This window comes from Culex pipiens, chromosome 1 (assembly GCF_016801865.2).
Source record: "Culex pipiens pallens isolate TS chromosome 1, TS_CPP_V2, whole genome shotgun sequence".
Classification (NCBI taxonomy): domain Eukaryota; kingdom Metazoa; phylum Arthropoda; class Insecta; order Diptera; family Culicidae; genus Culex; species Culex pipiens.
Window position 1 is genome coordinate 61,435,749 of NC_068937.1, and position 20,628 is coordinate 61,456,376.

General features: G+C 43.5%; 1 protein-coding gene across 1 annotated transcript in view; it reads left to right on the forward strand.

Annotated features, from left to right (window-relative positions):
- Positions 1-235: 235 nt before the first annotated feature.
- Positions 236-20,628, forward strand: part of LOC120419875 (zinc transporter ZIP1) — a 41,695-nt gene continuing 21,302 nt past the window's right edge. The window contains exon 1 of the mRNA XM_039582736.2: positions 236-1,900. Coding sequence (XP_039438670.1) covers positions 736-1,900 — 1,165 coding nt within the window. The 5' untranslated portion in view covers positions 236-735. The remainder of the gene's footprint in view (positions 1,901-20,628) is intronic.

The window sequence follows — 20,628 nt, forward strand, 5'->3', positions numbered from 1 at the left end:
GTGATACTGCTCGGTATCTGAATGCGTGCCCCAGGTCGTGACTAGATAGAGCTTTCACGTACGCCAGATAGCCATCAGATTTAGTAGAGCTGATGCGCCCACCCACAACAAGTACCTCGCTAATATAAAACCAGTTTGCAGACAGTTCAATACGTGTCATTATCGCCCAGAGTCCAGTGCGCGATGCTAAGTGACATATTTTAAGCCAAATTGTTGCTGCTGCTGCCCAGGTTAACATCGTTAAAGTTTGGAGCCCTCGGGGAGTAAGATAGAGAAGACTACAAAGCAAACTACCTGCGCAACGGACGATTTGGAGTGTTCGCAAACACACAGGGAGAGCGCAGCCGTCAACGGATTGTAGCCTGCGGCAGTAACGACGAACGGACAAACTGAAGGAGTTCGTCATACGATCAACAATCCATCACTTGAACGACGCCGTTTACCTGTCTTGAGCCAACGAGAGAGCGAGAAGGAGAGGCGGCAAAATTACTCTCGCATGTCGCAGGTGTTACCTGGTGGGCTCTATAAGACGCTAATACTCTTACTTGCTCTGGTTAGTCTGTTTTTGAGCTCGGAGTACGGTGGTGGTGAACGGTGATCGCGTCTTCGTTGAGTGCCTGGGTATTTCCGAAGGGACTGAGCGACTGTGAAGAGAGTGAAGGTGCCAATCTGAGGGCGACAAGGGGCCTTTTGGACAAAGGAAGAATAATAAGTTTATAGTTGGACTTTGCAATCATGAAGGTGAATAGCACGACACTGGTGAAACTGCTGGGAGTGGGAAGAGCCGATGATCACGACCATGACCATGATCACGACGACCACGAGGAAGATGAAACAGAGTCGATTGTGTTTGCCAAATGTACTGCAATGTTCGTCCTATTTTTCGTTAGTATGGTATGTGGAATGGCTCCTTTCAAATTGGCTCAATGGTTCAAGTGGACGGATAAAGCTGCCGATGCAAAAGCAACTTTGCTGGTATCGTTACTACTTTCGTTTGGTGGGGGAGCCCTGCTATGTACTACCTTCCAACATCTGCTACCGGAAATCAACGAAACAATCCTTCATTTGACGGAAGCTGGACTTATGCCCCAGCTGAGCTTTAGCTTGGGAGAATTTTTGATGTGCGCTGGTTTCTTCATCATCTATTTCGTGGAAGAACTAGTGCACCTTTATCTTCATCGGCATGAGCGCAAAATGAATGACGCCAAAATTAACGAGCTGGAAGTGGCGGGAGGAGCCATTATGAGAGGCACCCATGCAAGAGAAAGCATTATCATGCGCAAGAAAAACAGCGAAATTCGCAACGGAAGCATCTCTACAGCAGATCTAATCTCAAACGACTTGGAGAACCAGAAGCGGGGAATCGCAACGGAAACGGAAGTGGTTCGCAGCAGCTCGCAACATCCACACGACCATCACGTTCATCACCACATACCACCCACTGATATTGACGACGGAAATTTGGTCTCTTCGATTCGCGGTTTGTTGATCGTTTTGGCGTTATCGGTTCATGAACTCTTCGAGGGACTCGCCGTTGGCCTCGAAGGATCCACCTCTACAGTTTGGCTTATGTTTGGCGCCGTTTCTGCGCACAAGTTTGTGATCGCGTTCTGCGTGGGAGTTGAACTCATCGTGGCCCGAACCAAGTTCTGGCTAGCCGTTGCCTACATCTTCACCTACTCCGTGGTCAGTCCGATGGGAATCGGCATTGGAATTCTGCTGAGCAACGGAAGCGCCTCGGATAGCACCCAGGTGGTGTCGGTCGTCCTGCAGGGACTTGCATCCGGCACGCTGCTGTATGTAATCTTCTTCGAAGTTCTGTCCAAAGAACGCTCCGGACTGTGGCAATATTTGGCCGTATTTGTCGGATTCTTCTTCATGTTCGGCATTAAGTTCCTAAGTGAGTAGAGAGTTGCTGCTCTATTTTTTTCTTTCTCTTCAAAGATAAATACTGTCTTGAGCACGTACCAACCGGTACTCTTGCGTGCATTGCATAATTTATTGGTCATTTGTTCATGCAACTGTGATTAGTTTAAGTAATGTAATCAGTTGATTGGTTTGTAAGCTAAAGGGCACAAAAGCATAATTTATTCATCGATAGAATAGCGCCACAGGTAGGCCATCGTGCCTGCATCTTCGAAATATATTCACGCAGAAATCATTATTTAAAATAAACAATGCCGTCATCTGAAGCGAATTGAGACAGAAGTTTTGAGAGTAATACAATTTAAATTTGAAATTTTTTGAAAAAATGATGATCAGATTGTACAGCTTTCTATCTGTGAAACCGAAACCAAAAAACCATATTGTTAAAACAAAAGTGGTAAAACAGCAGTGCCAACTTGCCCCATTTGACGGTACCTAAACTTAATCTAACCTCTCCAAGTACCACCACGTTTCTGGTCATTTTGCATCGGAAACGTGAGCAAGTGACGATTTCAAATAAACACCGCAAACAGGTTTTCCGATAAATGGCATCAGCGTCCTACCGCCCGTCGCCACGCCGTCATCGCATTGCGACTCATTTCACCGAGGTCTTCTTCGTCAAATATTTTCGCAAGCTAACGTAGTTTTGTTTTGTTTACACCCTGTTTTATTCCTGGAATTTCTCTGATGGTGGGTCAGTGGGATCTGATTTTGGTCGGTTGGTTGTATAAATTGGATTAGAGAGATAGAATAAATGTTGGTTTGTTTGATTTTCAAACCGTCCAAGATGCATGAACCAATTTCAAACACTTCTAACTAACAAATCATAACGAACAACATCTAGTAAAACAAACGATAATTATACATACAAAGATAACCAAACAAAAAAAAAGGTTAATTCCCGTACCCACAGAATTGCAGAATTTCTGCAGCTTCGAAAATTAACTTTTTCGCAGCGCGTTTCCTTACATTTTTGGAACTCTTTCTTTTGCAAAATTCTGCAAGTGCGCAAAAAAAAAGGATATTTACACGAGAAGCTAACCAGAGAGAAGAAACTATCTGCAGAAAAGTACGGGAACGGGTTTACTGGTACTTCTGCTTCTCTCGCTGAATTTCCAGAATAGGTCCACGTGGTTTATCAATGGTTTCTTTTTTTCTACATACTTATGTAGATTTGTTAATGGTCAAGCTCGTACATTATCATTTTTTGATAAATTTACCTTTTATTGCTGTATCAGCCCGAAATTTTAAAATTAAATTGGATTCGGTAGGTCCAATATAAGGACTCACTATGTGCTGAAACATAAATTCGAAAACCTTTCAGGAGGGTGAATCAAATGAACAACAGCTTACATTTCTTGTACGTCTTTTGACAAAGAACTTTGTCCTAAGGGCTCTATTCTGGTGAGGTGTCAATCCAGAAAAACGAAAAATGTCGCGCGTTACGAAAATGTTGCATGCTTGGTACTGCGGAAGGGGTCTGCAACAAATGAAATGTGGCAACAATGGTACAACATTCTCGCGTGACAGTTCCAAGAAAGCAGGAGACGAGGCAAAATTTGCACCATGTTGCCACATTTCATGCGGACTATATAAGCTAACAGATAGCCTCTGAACAATTTAGTTTTGACCGAAAATCCGTCAGAGACGGATCGACGGTGGTAATTTTATTGCTCACAAACACATACACACATTGAAAGACACTGGTTGTGCACCAACTTGGGAGGAATTCTGTTCTAACGAAGATTGTTAGAACGGATACTCGAAAACCAGAATGATTTCAGGCAATGGGGTTGGGACCAAACTGGTAAGATATTGGCCACACCCGGAGTGGCCATGGCCCTGAGGGAAGGTTCTACCGGGGGGGGACATTTATCGATCCATACGACTTGGGGCAATATGGGTATCAAAATTCATGGTTTTTGATACTGGTAATGAAAATGGCAATTTTGACAGGATTGGCCACACCCGGAGTGGCCAGTGCCATGGGGAATGTTTCTCCGGGAGGACATTTACGAAACCATATAAATTAAAAACTCCTTTATTTGACCTCCTTGCCAAATGGTGTCTTCGGAAGAGTTGTTGTACTCGATAAGGGCTATCATTTAAAGTTATTGACATACAGGGTGACGACCTTCCAGGGTGTCAACCAAAAACTAACTCTGTTGGATGACGTTGTAGGGCTTTGGTGTCTTGGGCAACGTTGTAGAGGAGAAAATTTCATGAAAGTTTGTCAAAGGCGCCAAATTTGTAGCTCTTAATCTACTCGAGATATACGTCATTTTTGCAAAAATGGTAAAAAAAGCACTTTTTTGGTGATAACTTAAAATGTTAGCATTTTAGCGGCCTACTATGTTCTGAAGAGTTGTTTATGACATAAAATTACACATCTTTGCCGAAGACAGCAAAATGTTGTGAGCATTTATTGAGGAGTTACAGTGGACTCTCTCGTTGTCGATATTGAAGGGACCGTCGAGAGCGGGGTTTTTTCAAATTATAGAATGAAAAATCAAAGCAATCTATTTGAAGGGACTGAAAAATTTATGGACAGCTGGAGCAATATTGATATCGAGAAGATCGACAGCCAGAGATTCCACTGTATAACCATTTGTAAGTGATTTTGAGCATATTTTCAAGTTGCAATGTTTTTAAAATGGCGCATTTTTGCGCAAAACCGAACAATGCACATGAAAGTACACACTTTAAACTACATTTTCTGAAAATATCTCGGTGTCTATCGGTGTCGATTTAGAGATACAGTGGACTCTCTGGTTGTCGATCTTCTCGATATCAATATTAATCCAGCTGTTAATAAATTTTTCAGTCCCTTCAAATAGATTGCTTTGATTTTTTGTTCTATAATTTCATAACTCCTACTCTCGACGGAACGGAATCGACGTAACACCTTATAATGTGGCCCTCTTAAACCTTGCGGTTTCGTCAACGGATCCACAGGCGTGTATCGTTCTTTTTGCGACAAGACTCCGCCTCCCGGGTCTCCTAAGTGTGAAGGTATGGGCACGGGGAGAGGGCACCGAATACCTATATTTACACTTAGAATTTTGACAAAGAACTTTGTCCTAAGGGCTCTATTCTGGTGAGGTGTCAATCCAGAAAAACGAAAAATGTCGCGCGTTACGAAAATGTTGCATGCTTGGTACTGCGGAAGGGGTCAGCAACGAATGAAGTGTGGCAACAATGGTGCAACATTCTCGCGTGACATTCCCAAGAAAGCAGGAGACGAGGCAAAATTTGCACCATGTTGCCACATTTCATGCGGACTATATAAGCTAACAGATAGCCTCTGAACAGTTAGTTTTGACCGAAAATCCGTCAGAGACGGATCGACGGTGGTAATTTTATTGCTCACACACACATACACACATTGAAAGACACAGGTTGTGCACCACCTTGGGAGGAATTCTGTTCTGAAGAACATTGTTAGAATGGTCACTCGGAAACCAGAATGATTCAAGGCAATGGGGTTGGGACCAAACTGGTAGGATATTGGCCACACCCGGAGTGGCCATGGCCCTGAGGGAAGGTTCTACCGGGGGGACATTTATTGAACCATACGACTTGGGGCAATATGGGTATCAAAATTCATGGTTTTTGATACTGGTGATGAAAATGGCCATTTTGACAGGATGGCCACACCCGGAGTGGCCATGGCCCTGAGGGAAGGTTCTACCGGGAGGACATTTATCGAACCATACGACTTGGGGCAATATAGGTATCAAAATTCATGGTTTTTGATACTGGTAATGAAAATGGCCATTTTGACAGGATTGGCCACACCCGGAGTGGCCATGGCCCTGAGGGAAGGTTCTACCGGGGGGACATTTATCGAACCATACGACTTGGGGCAATATGGGTATCAAAATTCATGGTTTTTGATACTGGTGATGAAAATGGCCATTTTGACAGGATTGGCCACACCCGGAGTGGCCATGGCCCTGAGGGAAGGTTCTACCGGGGGGACATTTATCGAACCATACGACTTGGGGCAATATGGGTATCCAAATTCATGGTTTTTGATACTGGTGATGAAAATGGCCATTTTGACAGGATGGCCACACCCGGAGTGGCCATGGCCCTGAGGGAAGGTTCTACCGGGGGGACATTTATTGAACCATACGACTTGGGGCAATATGGGTATCAAAATTCATGGTTTTTGATACTGGTGATGAAAATGGCCATTTTGACAGGATGGCCACACCCGGAGTGGCCATGGCCCTGAGGGAAGGTTCTACCGGGGGGACATTTATTGAACCATACGACTTGGGGCAATATGGGTATCAAAATTCATGGTATTTGATACTGGTGATGAAAATGGCCATTTTGACAGGATGGCCACACCCGGAGTGGCCATGGCCCTGAGGGAAGGTTCTACCGGGGGGACATTTATCGAACCATACGACTTGGGGCAATATGGGTATCAAAATTCATGGTTTTTGATACTGGTGATGAAAATGGTCATTTTGACAGGATTGGCCACACCCGGAGTGGCCATGGCCCTGAGGGAAGGTTCTACCGGGGGGACATTTATCGAACCATACGACTTGGGGCAATATGGGTATCAAAATTCATGGTTTTTGATACTGGTGATGAAAATGGCCATTTTGACAGGATTGGCCACACCCGGAGTGGCCATGGCCCTGAGGGAAGGTTCTACCGGGGGGACGTTTATCGAACCATACGACTTGGGGCAATATGGGTATCAAAATTCATGGTTTTTGATACTGGTGATGAAAATGGCCATTTTGACAGGATTGGCCACACCCGGAGTGGCCATGGCCCTGAGGGAAGGTTCTACCGGGGGGACATTTATCGAACCATACGACTTGGGGCAATATGGGTATCAAAATTCATGGTTTTTGATACTGGTGATGAAAATGGCCATTTTGACAGGATGGCCACACCCGGAGTGGCCATGGCCCTGAGGGAAAACTCTACCGGGGGGACATATATCGAACCATACGACTTGGGGCAATATGGGTATCAAAATTCATGGTTTTTGATACTGGTGATGAAAATGGCCATTTTGACAGGATTGGCCACACCCGGAGTGGCCATGGCCCTGAGGGAAGGTTCTACCGGGGGGACATTTATCGAACCATACGACTTGGGGCAATATGGGTATCAAAATTCATGGTTTTTGATACTGGTGATGAAAATGGCCATTTTGACAGGATTGGCCACACCCGGAGTGGCCATGGCCCTGAGGGAAGGTTCTACCGGGGGGACATTTATCGAACCATACGACTTGGGGCAATATGGGTATCAAAATTCATGGTTTTTGATACTGGTGATGAAAATGGCCATTTTGACAGGATGGCCACACCCGGAGTGGCCATGGCCCTGAGGGAAAACTCTACCGGGGGGACATATATCGAACCATACGACTTGGGGCAATATGGGTATCAAAATTCATGGTTTTTGATACTGGTGATGAAAATGGCCATTTTGACAGGATTGGCCACACCCGGAGTGGCCATGGCCCTGAGGGAAGGTTCTACCGGGGGGACATTTATCGAACCATACGACTTGGGGCAATATGGGTATCAAAATTCATGGTTTTTGATACTGGTGATGAAAATGGCCATTTTGACAGGATTGGCCACACCCGGAGTGGCCATGGCCCTGAGGGAAGGTTCTACCGGGGGGACATTTATCGAACCATACGACTTGGGGCAATATGGGTATCAAAATTCATGGTTTTTGATACTGGTGATGAAAATGGTCATTTTGACAGGATGGCCACACCCGGAGTGGCCATGGCCCTGAGGGAAGGTTCTACCGGGGGGACATTTATCGAACCATACGACTTGGGGCAATATGGGTATCAAAATTCATGGTTTTTGATACTGGTGATGAAAATGGCCATTTTGACAGGATTGGCCACACCCGGAGTGGCCATGGCCCTGAGGGAAGGTTCTACCGGGGGGACATTTATCGAACCATACGACTTGGGGCAATATGGGTATCAAAATTCATGGTTTTTGATACTGGTGATGAAAATGGCCATTTTGACAGGATGGCCACACCCGGAGTGGCCATGGCCCTGAGGGAAGGTTCTACCGGGGGGACATTTATCGAACCATACGACTTGGGGCAATATGGGTATCAAAATTCATGGTATTTGATACTGGTGATGAAAATGGCCATTTTGACAGGATTGGCCACACCCGGAGTGGCCATGGCCCTGAGGGAAGGTTCTACCGGGGGGACGTTTATCGAACCATACGACTTGGGGCAATATGGGTATCAAAATTCATGGTTTTTGATACTGGTGATGAAAATGGCCATTTTGACAGGATTGGCCACACCCGGAGTGGCCATGGCCCTGAGGGAAGGTTCTACCGGGGGGACATTTATCGAACCATACGACTTGGGGCAATATGGGTATCAAAATTCATGGTTTTTGATACTGGTGATGAAAATGGCCATTTTGACAGGATTGGCCACACCCGGAGTGGCCATGGCCCTGAGGGAAGGTTCTACCGGGGGGACATTTATCGAACCATACGACTTGGGGCAATATGGGTATCAAAATTCATGGTTTTTGATACTGGTGATGAAAATGGTCATTTTGACAGGATGGCCACACCCGGAGTGGCCATGGCCCTGAGGGAAGGTTCTACCGGGGGGACATTTATCGAACCATACGACTTGGGGCAATATGGGTATCAAAATTCATGGTATTTGATACTGGTGATGAAAATGGCCATTTTGACAGGATTGGCCACACCCGGAGTGGCCATGGCCCTGAGGGAAGGTTCTACCGGGGGGACGTTTATCGAACCATACGACTTGGGGCAATATGGGTATCAAAATTCATGGTTTTTGATACTGGTGATGAAAATGGCCATTTTGACAGGATTGGCCACACCCGGAGTGGCCATGGCCCTGAGGGAAGGTTCTACCGGGGGGACATTTATCGAACCATACGACTTGGGGCAATATGGGTATCAAAATTCATGGTTTTTGATACTGGTGATGAAAATGGCCATTTTGACAGGATTGGCCACACCCGGAGTGGCCATGGCCCTGAGGGAAGGTTCTACCGGGGGGACATTTATCGAACCATACGACTTGGGGCAATATGGGTATCAAAATTCATGGTTTTTGATACTGGTGATGAAAATGGTCATTTTGACAGGATGGCCACACCCGGAGTGGCCATGGCCCTGAGGGAAGGTTCTACCGGGGGGACATTTATCGAACCATACGACTTGGGGCAATATGGGTATCAAAATTCATGGTTTTTGATACTGGTGATGAAAATGGCCATTTTGACAGGATTGGCCACACCCGGAGTGGCCATGGCCCTGAGGGAAGGTTCTACCGGGGGGACATTTATCGAACCATACGACTTGGGGCAATATGGGTATCAAAATTCATGGTTTTTGATACTGGTGATGAAAATGGCCATTTTGACAGGATGGCCACACCCGGAGTGGCCATGGCCCTGAGGGAAGGTTTACCGGGGGGTACATTTATCGAACCATACGACTTGGGACAATATGGGTATCAAAATTCATGGTTTTTGGTACCGTCCCAAGTCGTATGGTTCGATAAATGTCCCCGGTAGAACCTTCCCCAGGGCATGGCCACTTCGGTTGAGGCCAATCCTGCCAAAATGTCCATTTTCATTACCAGTATCAAAAACCATGAATTTTGATACCCATATTGCCCCAATTTATATGGTTCGATAAATATCCCCCCGGTAAAACCTTCCCTCAGGGCATTTGAATAAATTGATTACTCCTTTATTTGACCTCCTAGCCAAATGGTGTCTTCGGAAGAGTTGTTGTACTTGATAAGGGCTATCTTTTAAAGTTATTGACATACAGGGTGACGACCTTCCAGGGTGTCAACCAAAAACTAACTCTGTTGGATGACGTTGTAGGGCTTTGGTGTATTGCGCAAAGTTGTAGAGGAGAAAATTTCATGAAAGTTTGTCAAAGGCGCCAAATTTGTAGCTCTTAATTTACTACGTCATTTTTGCAAAAATGGTAAAAAAAGCACTTTTTTTTGATAACCTTAAAATGTTAGCATTTTAGCGGCCTACTATGTTCTGAAGAGTTGTTTATGACATAAAATTACACATCTTTGCCCAAGACAGCAAAATGTTGTGAGCCTTTATTGAGGAGTTATAACCATTTTTAAGTGATTTTGAGCATATTTTTAAGTTACAATGTTTTCGAAATGGCGAATTTTGGCGCAAAACCGAACAATGCACATGAAAGTACACACTTTCAACTACATTTTCTGAAAATATCTCCGTGTCTATCGGTGTCGATTTAGAGATACAGTGGACTCTCTCGTTGTCGATCTTCTCGATATCAATATTACTCCAGCTGTCAATAAATTTTTCAGTCCCTTCAAATAGATTGCTTTGATTTTTTGTTCTATAATTTTTTATAACTCCTGCTCTCGACGGTCCCTTCAATATCGACAACGAGAGAGTCCACTGTATCTCAATTTGAATTTGACGGTATTTAATCAATTTATTTATAATTTTTAAGCGAAATCTTATTGAAACGTGGTAATAATCGGTAAATTGAAAGGGTAAATTGATCGATTTTAATATTGCTTATTGCGAGATAAAATCATCGCTGTGAGTGACAGGAGATTATTGCCGCCTTATTATCGCAGTGTAAAAATCAGCAAGTTGAACTGAAATTCTGGTTGATTTGGCTGTCAACTTGGTTTGTTTTCAATATTTTCCAAAAAGTCAGCTCAAAACTCCAGGCAACCTTTGACAACAGCCAAAAATTTGTTCTGCGGTTGTCTTGCGGCTGTCATGCGACCATTATCTTGCGGTCGTATCACCGCACGTGAACTCTAATTATTGACGCCCGCAGTAAAACATTGTTCATGCTTAAAATTATGATACACATTTTAAAATTATGAATAAATACATGTTTTTCCCAAAAATAATGTAAGTGAAAATTTTAAATAATTGTTCGTATTTAAAATTAAGTATTTCCTTTTATATGTGGTCACTCTGGAAAGGTTGTCGTATTTTTTCATAGACAATGTAATTTCCATAAAAATCGATCAATTTACTTTTCAATTTACCGATTTTCACCATGTATTCATTATGATTTCGAATAACATTTATAAATAAATTGATTAAAAATCGGCAAATTCAAATTGAGATATCTAAAAAAATGTTTTCAGGAAATGTAGTTGAAAGTGTGTACTTTCAGGTGCATTGTTCGGTTTTGCGCCAAAATGCGCCATTTTGAAAACATTGCAACTTGAAAATAGGCTCAAAATCACTTAAAAATGGAACTATACCCTTTATCAGCATATTTCTATTATCGGCCTATCAACACTTTGATCATGAATTACAGCTTTCATACAGTGTTTTTGACTGTTCCAAAGTAATAAATAGCTCAAATTCAAGTGAGCAAGCAACTCTCCATTGTTGATACATCTGAAAATGTTGATTTAATAGCGGAAAACTGCAAAAGTGATGAGAATTGGTCGAACGGCTTAGTGTGATTAGAATGGGTATATTTCCCCTAACTCCTCAATAAAGGCTCAAAACATTTTGCTGTTTTCGGCAAAGATATGTAATTTTATGTCATAAACAACTCTTCAGAACATAGTAGGCCGCTAAAACGCTAACATTTTAAGGTTATCACAAAAAAGTGCTTTTTGGACCATTTTTGCAAAACAGGAGTATATCTCGAGAAGATTAAGAGCTACAAATTTGGCGCCTTGGACCAACCTTCATGAATTTTACTCCTCTACAACTTTGCCCAAGACACCAAAGCCCTACAACGTCATCCAACAAAGTTAATTATGGTTGACACCCTGGAAGGTCGTCACCCTGTATGTCAATAACTACAAAAGATAGCCCTTATCAAGTACAACAACTCTTCCGAAGACACCATTTGGCTAGGACGTCAAATAAAATAATTATCAATTTATTCCACTTAATTTTGCCATTCCGAACACTGTGCAATGGCCACTCCGGGTGTGGCCAATCCTGTCAAAATGGCCATTTTCATTACCAGTATCAAAAACCATGAATTTTGATACCAATATTGCCCCAAGTCGTATGGTTCGATAAATGTCCTCCCGGTAGAACCTTCCCTCAGGGCCATGGCCACTCCGGGTGTGGCCATCCTGTCAAAATGGCCATTTTCATCACCAGTATCAAAAACCATGAATTTTGATACCCATATTGCCCCAAGTCGTATGGTTCAATAAATGTCCCCCCGGTAGAACCTTCCCTCAGGGCCATGGCCACTCCGGGTGTGGCCAATATCCTACCAGTTTGGTCCCAACCCCATTGCCTTGAATCATTCTGGTTTCCGAGTGACCATTCTAACAATGTTCTTCAGAACAGAATTCCTCCCAAGGTGGTGCACAACCTGTGTCTTTCAATGTGTGTATGTGTGTGTGAGCAATAAAATTACCACCGTCGATCCGTCTCTGACGGATTTTCGGTCAAAACTAACTGTTCAGAGGCTATCTGTTAGCTTATATAGTCCGCATGAAATGTGGCAACATGGTGCAAATTTTGCCTCGTCTCCTGCTTTCTTGGGACTGTCACGCGAGAATGTTGCACCATTGTTGCCACATTTCATGCGGACTATATAAGCTAACAGATAGCCTCTGAACAGTTAGTTTTGACCGAAAATCCGTCAGAGACGGATCGACGGTGGTAATTTTATTGCTCACACACACATACACACATTGAAAGACACAGGTTGTGCACCACCTTGGGAGGAATTCTGTTCTGAAGAACATTGTTAGAATGGTCACTCGGAAACCAGAATGATTCAAGGCAATGGGGTTGGGACCAAACTGGTAGGATATTGGCCACACCCGGAGTGGCCATGGCCCTGAGGGAAGGTTCTACCGGGGGGACATTTATTGAACCATAAGACTTGGGGCAATATGGGTATCAAAATTCATGGTTTTTGATACTGGTAATGAAAAGGGCCATTTTGACAGGATTGGCCACACCCGGAGTGGCCATGGCCCTGAGGGAAAACTCTACCGGAGGGACATTTATCGAACCATACGACTTGGGGCAATATGGGTATCAAAATTCATGGTTTTTGATACTGGTAATGAAAATGGCCATTTTGACAGGATTGGCCACACCCGGAGTGGCCATGGCCCTGAGGGAAGGTTTTACCGGGGGGACATTTATCGAACCATACGACTTGGGGCAATATGGGTATCAAAATTCATGGTTTTTGATACTGGTGATGAAAATGGCCATTTTGACAGGATTGGCCACACCCGGAGTGGCCATGGCCCTGAGGGAAGGTTCTACCGGGGGGACATATATCGAACCATACGACTTGGGGCAATATGGGTATCAAAATTCATGTTTTCTGATACTGGTGATGAAAATGGCCATTTTGACAGGATTGGCCACACCCGGAGTGGCCATGGCCCTGAGGGAAGGTTCTACCGGGGGGACATTTATCGAACCATACGACTTGGAGCAATATGGGTATCAAAATTCATGGTTTTTGATACTGGTGATGAAAATGGCCATTTTGACAGGATTGGCCACACCCGGAGTGGCCATGGCCCTGAGGGAAGGTTCTACCGGGGGACATTTATTGAACCATTCGACTTGGGGCAATATGGGTATCAAAATTCATGGTTTTTGATACTGGTGATGAAAATGGCCATTTTGACAGGATTGGCCACACCCGGAGTGGCCATGGCCCTGAGGGAAGGTTCTACCGGGGGGACATTTATCGAACCATACGACTTGGGGCAATATGGGTATCAAAATTCATGTTTTCTGATACTGGTGATGAAAATGGCCATTTTGACAGGATTGGCCACACCCGGAGTGGCCATGGCCCTGAGGGAAGGTTTTACCGGGGGGACATTTATCGAACCATACGACTTGGGGCAATATGGGTATCAAAATTCATGGTTTTTGATACTGGTGATGAAAATGGCCATTTTGACAGGATTGGCCACACCCGGAGTGGCCATGGCCCTGAGGGAAGGTTCTACCGGGGGGACATATATCGAACCATACGACTTGGGGCAATATGGGTATCAAAATTCATGTTTTCTGATACTGGTGATGAAAATGGCCATTTTGACAGGATTGGCCACACCCGGAGTGGCCATGGCCCTGAGGGAAGGTTCTACCGGGGGGACATTTATCGAACCATACGACTTGGAGCAATATGGGTATCAAAATTCATGGTTTTTGATACTGGTGATGAAAATGGCCATTTTGACAGGATTGGCCACACCCGGAGTGGCCATGGCCCTGAGGGAAGGTTCTACCGGGGGACATTTATCGAACCATACGACTTGGGGCAATATGGGTATCAAAATTCATGGTTTTTGATACTGGTGATGAAAATGGCCATTTTGACAGGATTGGCCACACCCGGAGTGGCCATGGCCCTGAGGGAAGGTTCTACCGGGGGGACATTTATCGAACCATACGACTTGGAGCAATATGGGTATCAAAATTCATGGTTTTTGATACTGGTGATGAAAATGGCCATTTTGACAGGATTGGCCACACCCGGAGTGGCCATGGCCCTGAGGGAAGGTTCTACCGGGGGGACATTTATCGAACCATACGACTTGGGGCAATATGGGTATCAAAATTCATGGTTTTTGATACTGGTGATGAAAATGGCCATTTTGACAGGATTGGCCACACCCGGAGTGGCCATGGCCCTGAGGGAAGGTTCTACCGGGGGGACATATATCGAACCATACGACTTGGGGCAATATGGGTATCAAAATTCATGTTTTCTGATACTGGTGATGAAAATGGCCATTTTGACAGGATTGGCCACACCCGGAGTGGCCATGGCCCTGAGGGAAGGTTCTACCGGGGGGACATTTATCGAACCATACGACTTGGAGCAATATGGGTATCAAAATTCATGGTTTTTGATACTGGTGATGAAAATGGCCATTTTGACAGGATTGGCCACACCCGGAGTGGCCATGGCCCTGAGGGAAGGTTCTACCGGGGGGACATATATCGAACCATACGACTTGGGGCAATATGGGTATCAAAATTCATGGTTTTTGATACTGGTGATGAAAATGGCCATTTTGACAGGATTGGCCACACCTGGCGTGGCCATGGCCCTGAGGGAAGGTTCTACCGGGGGACATTTATTGAACCATTCGACTTGGGGCAATATGGGTATCAAAATTCATGGTTTTTGATACTGGTGATGAAAATGGCCATTTTGACAGGATTGGCCACACCCGGAGTGGCCATGGCCCTGAGGGAAGGTTCTACCGGGGGGACATATATCGAACCATACGACTTGGGGCAATATGGGTATCAAAATTCATGGTATTTGAAACTGGTGATGAAAATGGCCATTTTGACAGGATTGGCCACACCCGGAGTGGCCATGGCCCTGAGGGAAGGTTCTACCGGGGGGACATTTATCGAACCATACGACTTGGGGCAATATGGGTATCAAAATTCATGGTTTTTGATACTGGTGATGAAAATGGCCATTTTGACAGGATTGGCCACACCCGGAGTGGCCATGGCCCTGAGGGAAGGTTCTACCGGGGGGACATTTATCGAACCATACGACTTGGAGCAATATGGGTATCAAAATTCATGGTTTTTGATACTGGTGATGAAAATGGCCATTTTGACAGGATTGGCCACACCCGGAGTGGCCATGGCCCTGAGGGAAGGTTCTACCGGGGGGACATATATCGAACCATACGACTTGGGGCAATATGGGTATCAAAATTCATGGTTTTTGATACTGGTGATGAAAATGGCCATTTTGACAGGATTGGCCACACCTGGCGTGGCCATGGCCCTGAGGGAAGGTTCTACCGGGGGACATTTATTGAACCATTCGACTTGGGGCAATATGGGTATCAAAATTCATGGTTTTTGATACTGGTGATGAAAATGGCCATTTTGACAGGATTGGCCACACCCGGAGTGGCCATGGCCCTGAGGGAAGGTTCTACCGGGGGGACATATATCGAACCATACGACTTGGGGCAATATGGGTATCAAAATTCATGGTATTTGAAACTGGTGATGAAAATGGCCATTTTGACAGGATTGGCCACACCCGGAGTGGCCATGGCCCTGAGGGAAGGTTCTACCGGGGGGACATTTATCGAACCATACGACTTGGGGCAATATGGGTATCAAAATTCATGGTTTTTGATACTGGTGATGAAAATGGCCATTTTGACAGGATTGGCCACACCTGGAGTGGCTATGGCCCTGAGGGAAGGTTCTACCGGGGGGACATTTATCGAACCATATGACTTTGGGCAATATGGGTATCAAAATTCATGGTTTTTGATACTGGTGATTAAAATTGCCATTTTGACAGGATTGGCCACACCCGTAGTGGCCATGGCCCTGAGGGAAGGTTCTACCGGTGCCATTGATTGAATACATTTAATTAGAATTAATTATTCAGGATTAAATAAATAGGCAAAGAATAAAAAAATATAAATATAAATAGCATGGTTTTTAGAGTTTTGTACAAAGTTCTTTGTCATATTGGTCATGTAGAACATAACCACCTGCACCTTTTTTTTTAAAATGATTAGCGTTGATCACAGTTCAAGGAAACGATCAAAAAAGGTTCAGAAGAGCGGAAAACACCGGAAACTTAAACATGCTGTCCGAAGTGATACTTACCATTGAGACGCGATGGTTTGACTAGCTGATGTTAAAATGTGTTATGTTGCTAGAAAATCATGCATTTTTGGTTGCTTTTGAATTACCACTGCTAAGAAAAATATTAGAACAATATTTAAGTTATGAATCCTAAAGTGCAGATCAGGAAGATAGTTCCTTGACCTATATCTTCGGATACGAATACGTCACAGTGACTCAACTATTTTTTTTCTAAACTTGATGCTTAAGCTGAACTGACGGCGTTTCCAACAACTGGTTCCAACCGTACTTCAGGTTTTGTTTTGCTTCCACTTCCACCGTCGCTGAGTTGTTTGCATGTTTTGCGGCGTCGGTCGCCTGGCTTCGCTCCAACAAAACGGTTCACATGTCTTGCGTAGCCTTGATCGCTGGTTTTATTAATGAAAATAAAAGAACGCCAAACGCACGTGAGCGGCGAACATGTTGATGAAAATGAAAATAATCGAAAGCAAACCGAGAGCTCGCGTGTGGTTTCGCCATACAATCATCTTTACCTCCCATTGCAATGCGCATGTTTTCATGGGCTAAAACTGGTCCCCCAAAATGATCCACTTAAATGTGATTTAAGCCTGAAACATTGAGTCATGCTCGGTAAACGTTCTACTTTGTTGGGTGCACTGCAAGCACGGCACAACTCTTTGACATTTTCATTGGGTGCACGCAGGGTGGTGATCGTAGCAGACTGTGTAACTTGTGTCGTTGGAGCCGAGATCGGACGAAGCTGAACCAGCTTTTTTGTAAAAATAATCATCGCATGGATTGCTAAGATTCTAAGATTAATTCTCTCTAGATAAGAATTTGGACTCATAGCAACTTTACGTACAGTAGGTGTAGGATCTGCTCTAAGCTAGCAGAACGAGCAGAACGGATATTGTTATGCATTTGGATTAACCGTGACTGTGAGTGTAGTTGCTTTTGTGTCATAAGATGCAGTACCAAATTAAAGCTAGCTCGAGAAAAGCTTGATTCGCTCGCAGCTTTAAAGTTCAAAACAAGTTGGGCATTCCTTCGAGAAACCTGTTTGGCACTACGCCGCGCTCAATGAGTGCAAAACCGCTTACTTCTCTATGATGATTGGTGAGTCAGCACCGCTCCCTGCTCCACACTCCACCCTATGATTCTCAGAATCTCGTGTTGTGTTTCCTTTCTCACCTAGGTTGTTGTTTTTTGTTGCTATTGTTTTCCCAAGGCAACCTTGTTCAAGAACCCAAGTCCATACCGCTTGCTTGGTTTCTTGGAAAGCAAGTTCCACGAGCGCGCGCAGTTGAATGAAACCAAAGTACCTCACAAAGCTTTCCAATTTAGCTTCAAGGAGTTCATTAATAATAACTTATAGCAGGGCGACCTGTCCTGCACGTCGAGAACATAACTCGCCTGAGATGTTTTTTTTTGCGATCGATCGATCACAAGGCTGTTTTGTGTTGTATGTTATTGATTTCGTTCGACGCCGCGACTTGATTCGCAAATTTCTCGATCAAATAAACCACGCGCGATGCCGCCCTCATGGTCGCCGATGACGAGCTTGACGATAAACGCTTTCACCAACAATGTATTTTACTCCACATAGAATTAATAACAAAATAAGCGTAAGCTCGCGTCAGTCATCGTCGTAGGTTTGTTTGAATTTTGATAGGCTGGAAGCTGTAGACCTGTATACATCCACAGTAAATTTATGTCACAGTTTTCCGGTGCGGAACAATTTATAATGGGAGATTTGGGTAATGTTTAACTTATTTAGAGTGGCGTAGCAACATTGTGCACTTGAAATGTTATTGTGGTTTTTGAAATAAATCGAAATAACAGCGCGAGTGTTTTTCATCTCGCGAAGCAATTTTCTGTTGATTCTTTTCTGAGTGTGAGGCAGCGAATGACAAATATTGTTAAAGCTGCCTGAAATAAATTAACCACCACCACCTTTTCTGAGTGTACCTCAAATGTCACACGCGAAACCAAAACAAAATTTCGCCGCGGCACCAAACTGAAATGTCGCCAGTTAACTGCGACAAGACTCGCACCGCGTCTTACACGGAGCATGGAATCGATCACGAAAATCTACCGGGAATCGTTATGTGAGCGTGGATTCGATCATCCGGATGGACCATTTCATGATGTCTAGCTTGGAGAGGACAATTACGGCGCTTTTGATTTTCAAATTGGTGGCTGGGTCTACCCATTTTGACTCTATAGAGGTTATTCAAACGACACCCGCAACATCCCGCATCGCCAAAACTCTCCCGGTGAGAGGACACAATGGACCGGATTTAGGTCCCTCGACAATGAGGCCACTTATTTTTGTTTTATTCAGACGGAAATCCATCCGTAATCAGCAACTTAACCAAGACTTTTTCCCTTCTGCGTCTTTTCCTTAAGCTGGAAACTGACTGAACTTCATAAATTACCCCAAATGAAACAGTTCTATTCTACCAAGTAGAACTAAAAACCAAGATTTTAAACAATAATTTAATCTAAAGCATTCCATTTCCTTGGCAGATCAGAAAAGATCAGCCACGTTTTTCTTATCATCCAAAGCTGTCAAAACAAAAAAAGCAAACACACTGATTCAAAATTACCTAAACGTGCTTGACAGATATTTCGCGACAGAAAATCGTCGCGAGAGTTAAACTTGCTCAATTCGGTTTAGTGCCGCGGCGACAATAAGATTTGGTAAAGCCCTATTTGCTGCACTAGACTATTTACCTTTGATTACATTGTCTGGGAAACAGTTTTGCTGTATGGTAAACGGCTTGAAAGAAATTATCTTTTCCTAATGGATATATTTATTTGAGTTATTTAAATTATTCTTCCGAAAATGAAAATACCAGCAGTTGCCTGAACCCTCTTTGATTTACTTGAAACTCTATTACACTCTAATAAATAACCCGGCAAAGTTACAAAAAAACACGAAAACTCAAAATGATTTTTTTCTAAATGAAAAAATATTCTTCTGGGTCATTGTTGATTCAAAAAGTACATAAAATTTCCATTGAAATGACATGTCCCAAATTTATTTACAGTCGAGTAACAAAAAAAAGGCGGAGGGTTTAAAACTGTTTTGATACTGATTAGAGAACCAAATTACCCTTTAGAAAAAATTTTCAATTTCGTGTGAGTTGGCAGAGAATGAATCATTAGTATCACTGATAACACCGACCAACAAAATTTCTGCGCAGGCTCAACTCGAAGGGAAGCATGAAGTTTGGGGTCCCCAGAAACATGTGTATTTTGAATTTTTCAAAAATATATAGTCAGGGCCGAATGGTTTTCCGCCAAAGTTTGTCAGTATAATTAAAAAGTTTTCAACAATTTTTACACCGAATTTGTAACAAAATATGAGTGAATTCATTTTTTTAAAAAAGGCTAATGCTGACATTTTCATAAAAGAATCTACTCGACACTTTGTATTGTGTAAATATTTAAAATTTACTTCAAACACATTCAAGTTGCTGCCGTTGTCCACTATTGTTCCACGAATCGATAACTATCGTTTGGGCAGATCCGGCCTAAGCTTTTGTATCAAGAGCGTGCAATTGCTTGACACTTCACAAATCGTTCAAGTAGTGTCAATATAGATTCAAGTGCCATTAGGTTGAAGGTATAATTTCCTGTGGTGTATCTGTAACCGTTTTTTGTGTTTTTTGGATGGAAAAACTTGAAGGAATTAGTTTTAGAACTTTTTATATTGTGGTTCATTTATTGATTCATCTGTTTAAATATTTTTGGAGTAAACACTTTGAAATGGCTAGCTAGACTACTTGTGAGTAAAAGAAACACATTCTCTTTACTGCTAATTAATCAACTGATCTAATTTATTGTGAAGTAATTTGTTTGTTAAGCTATGTGTTTTCTTCAGCTGTAGCAAGCTGAACCCTGCATCAAGTGAGATGTGCGTGAAATCCAGTACATCACTCAAGCTGAAAATCTCGGTGATAGGTATACTTGGATACCAACAATTTATCATTAGTATTAAAATGTTAAGGTACACAGCAACCAAAGAAGGTGTTGTCTTTCCA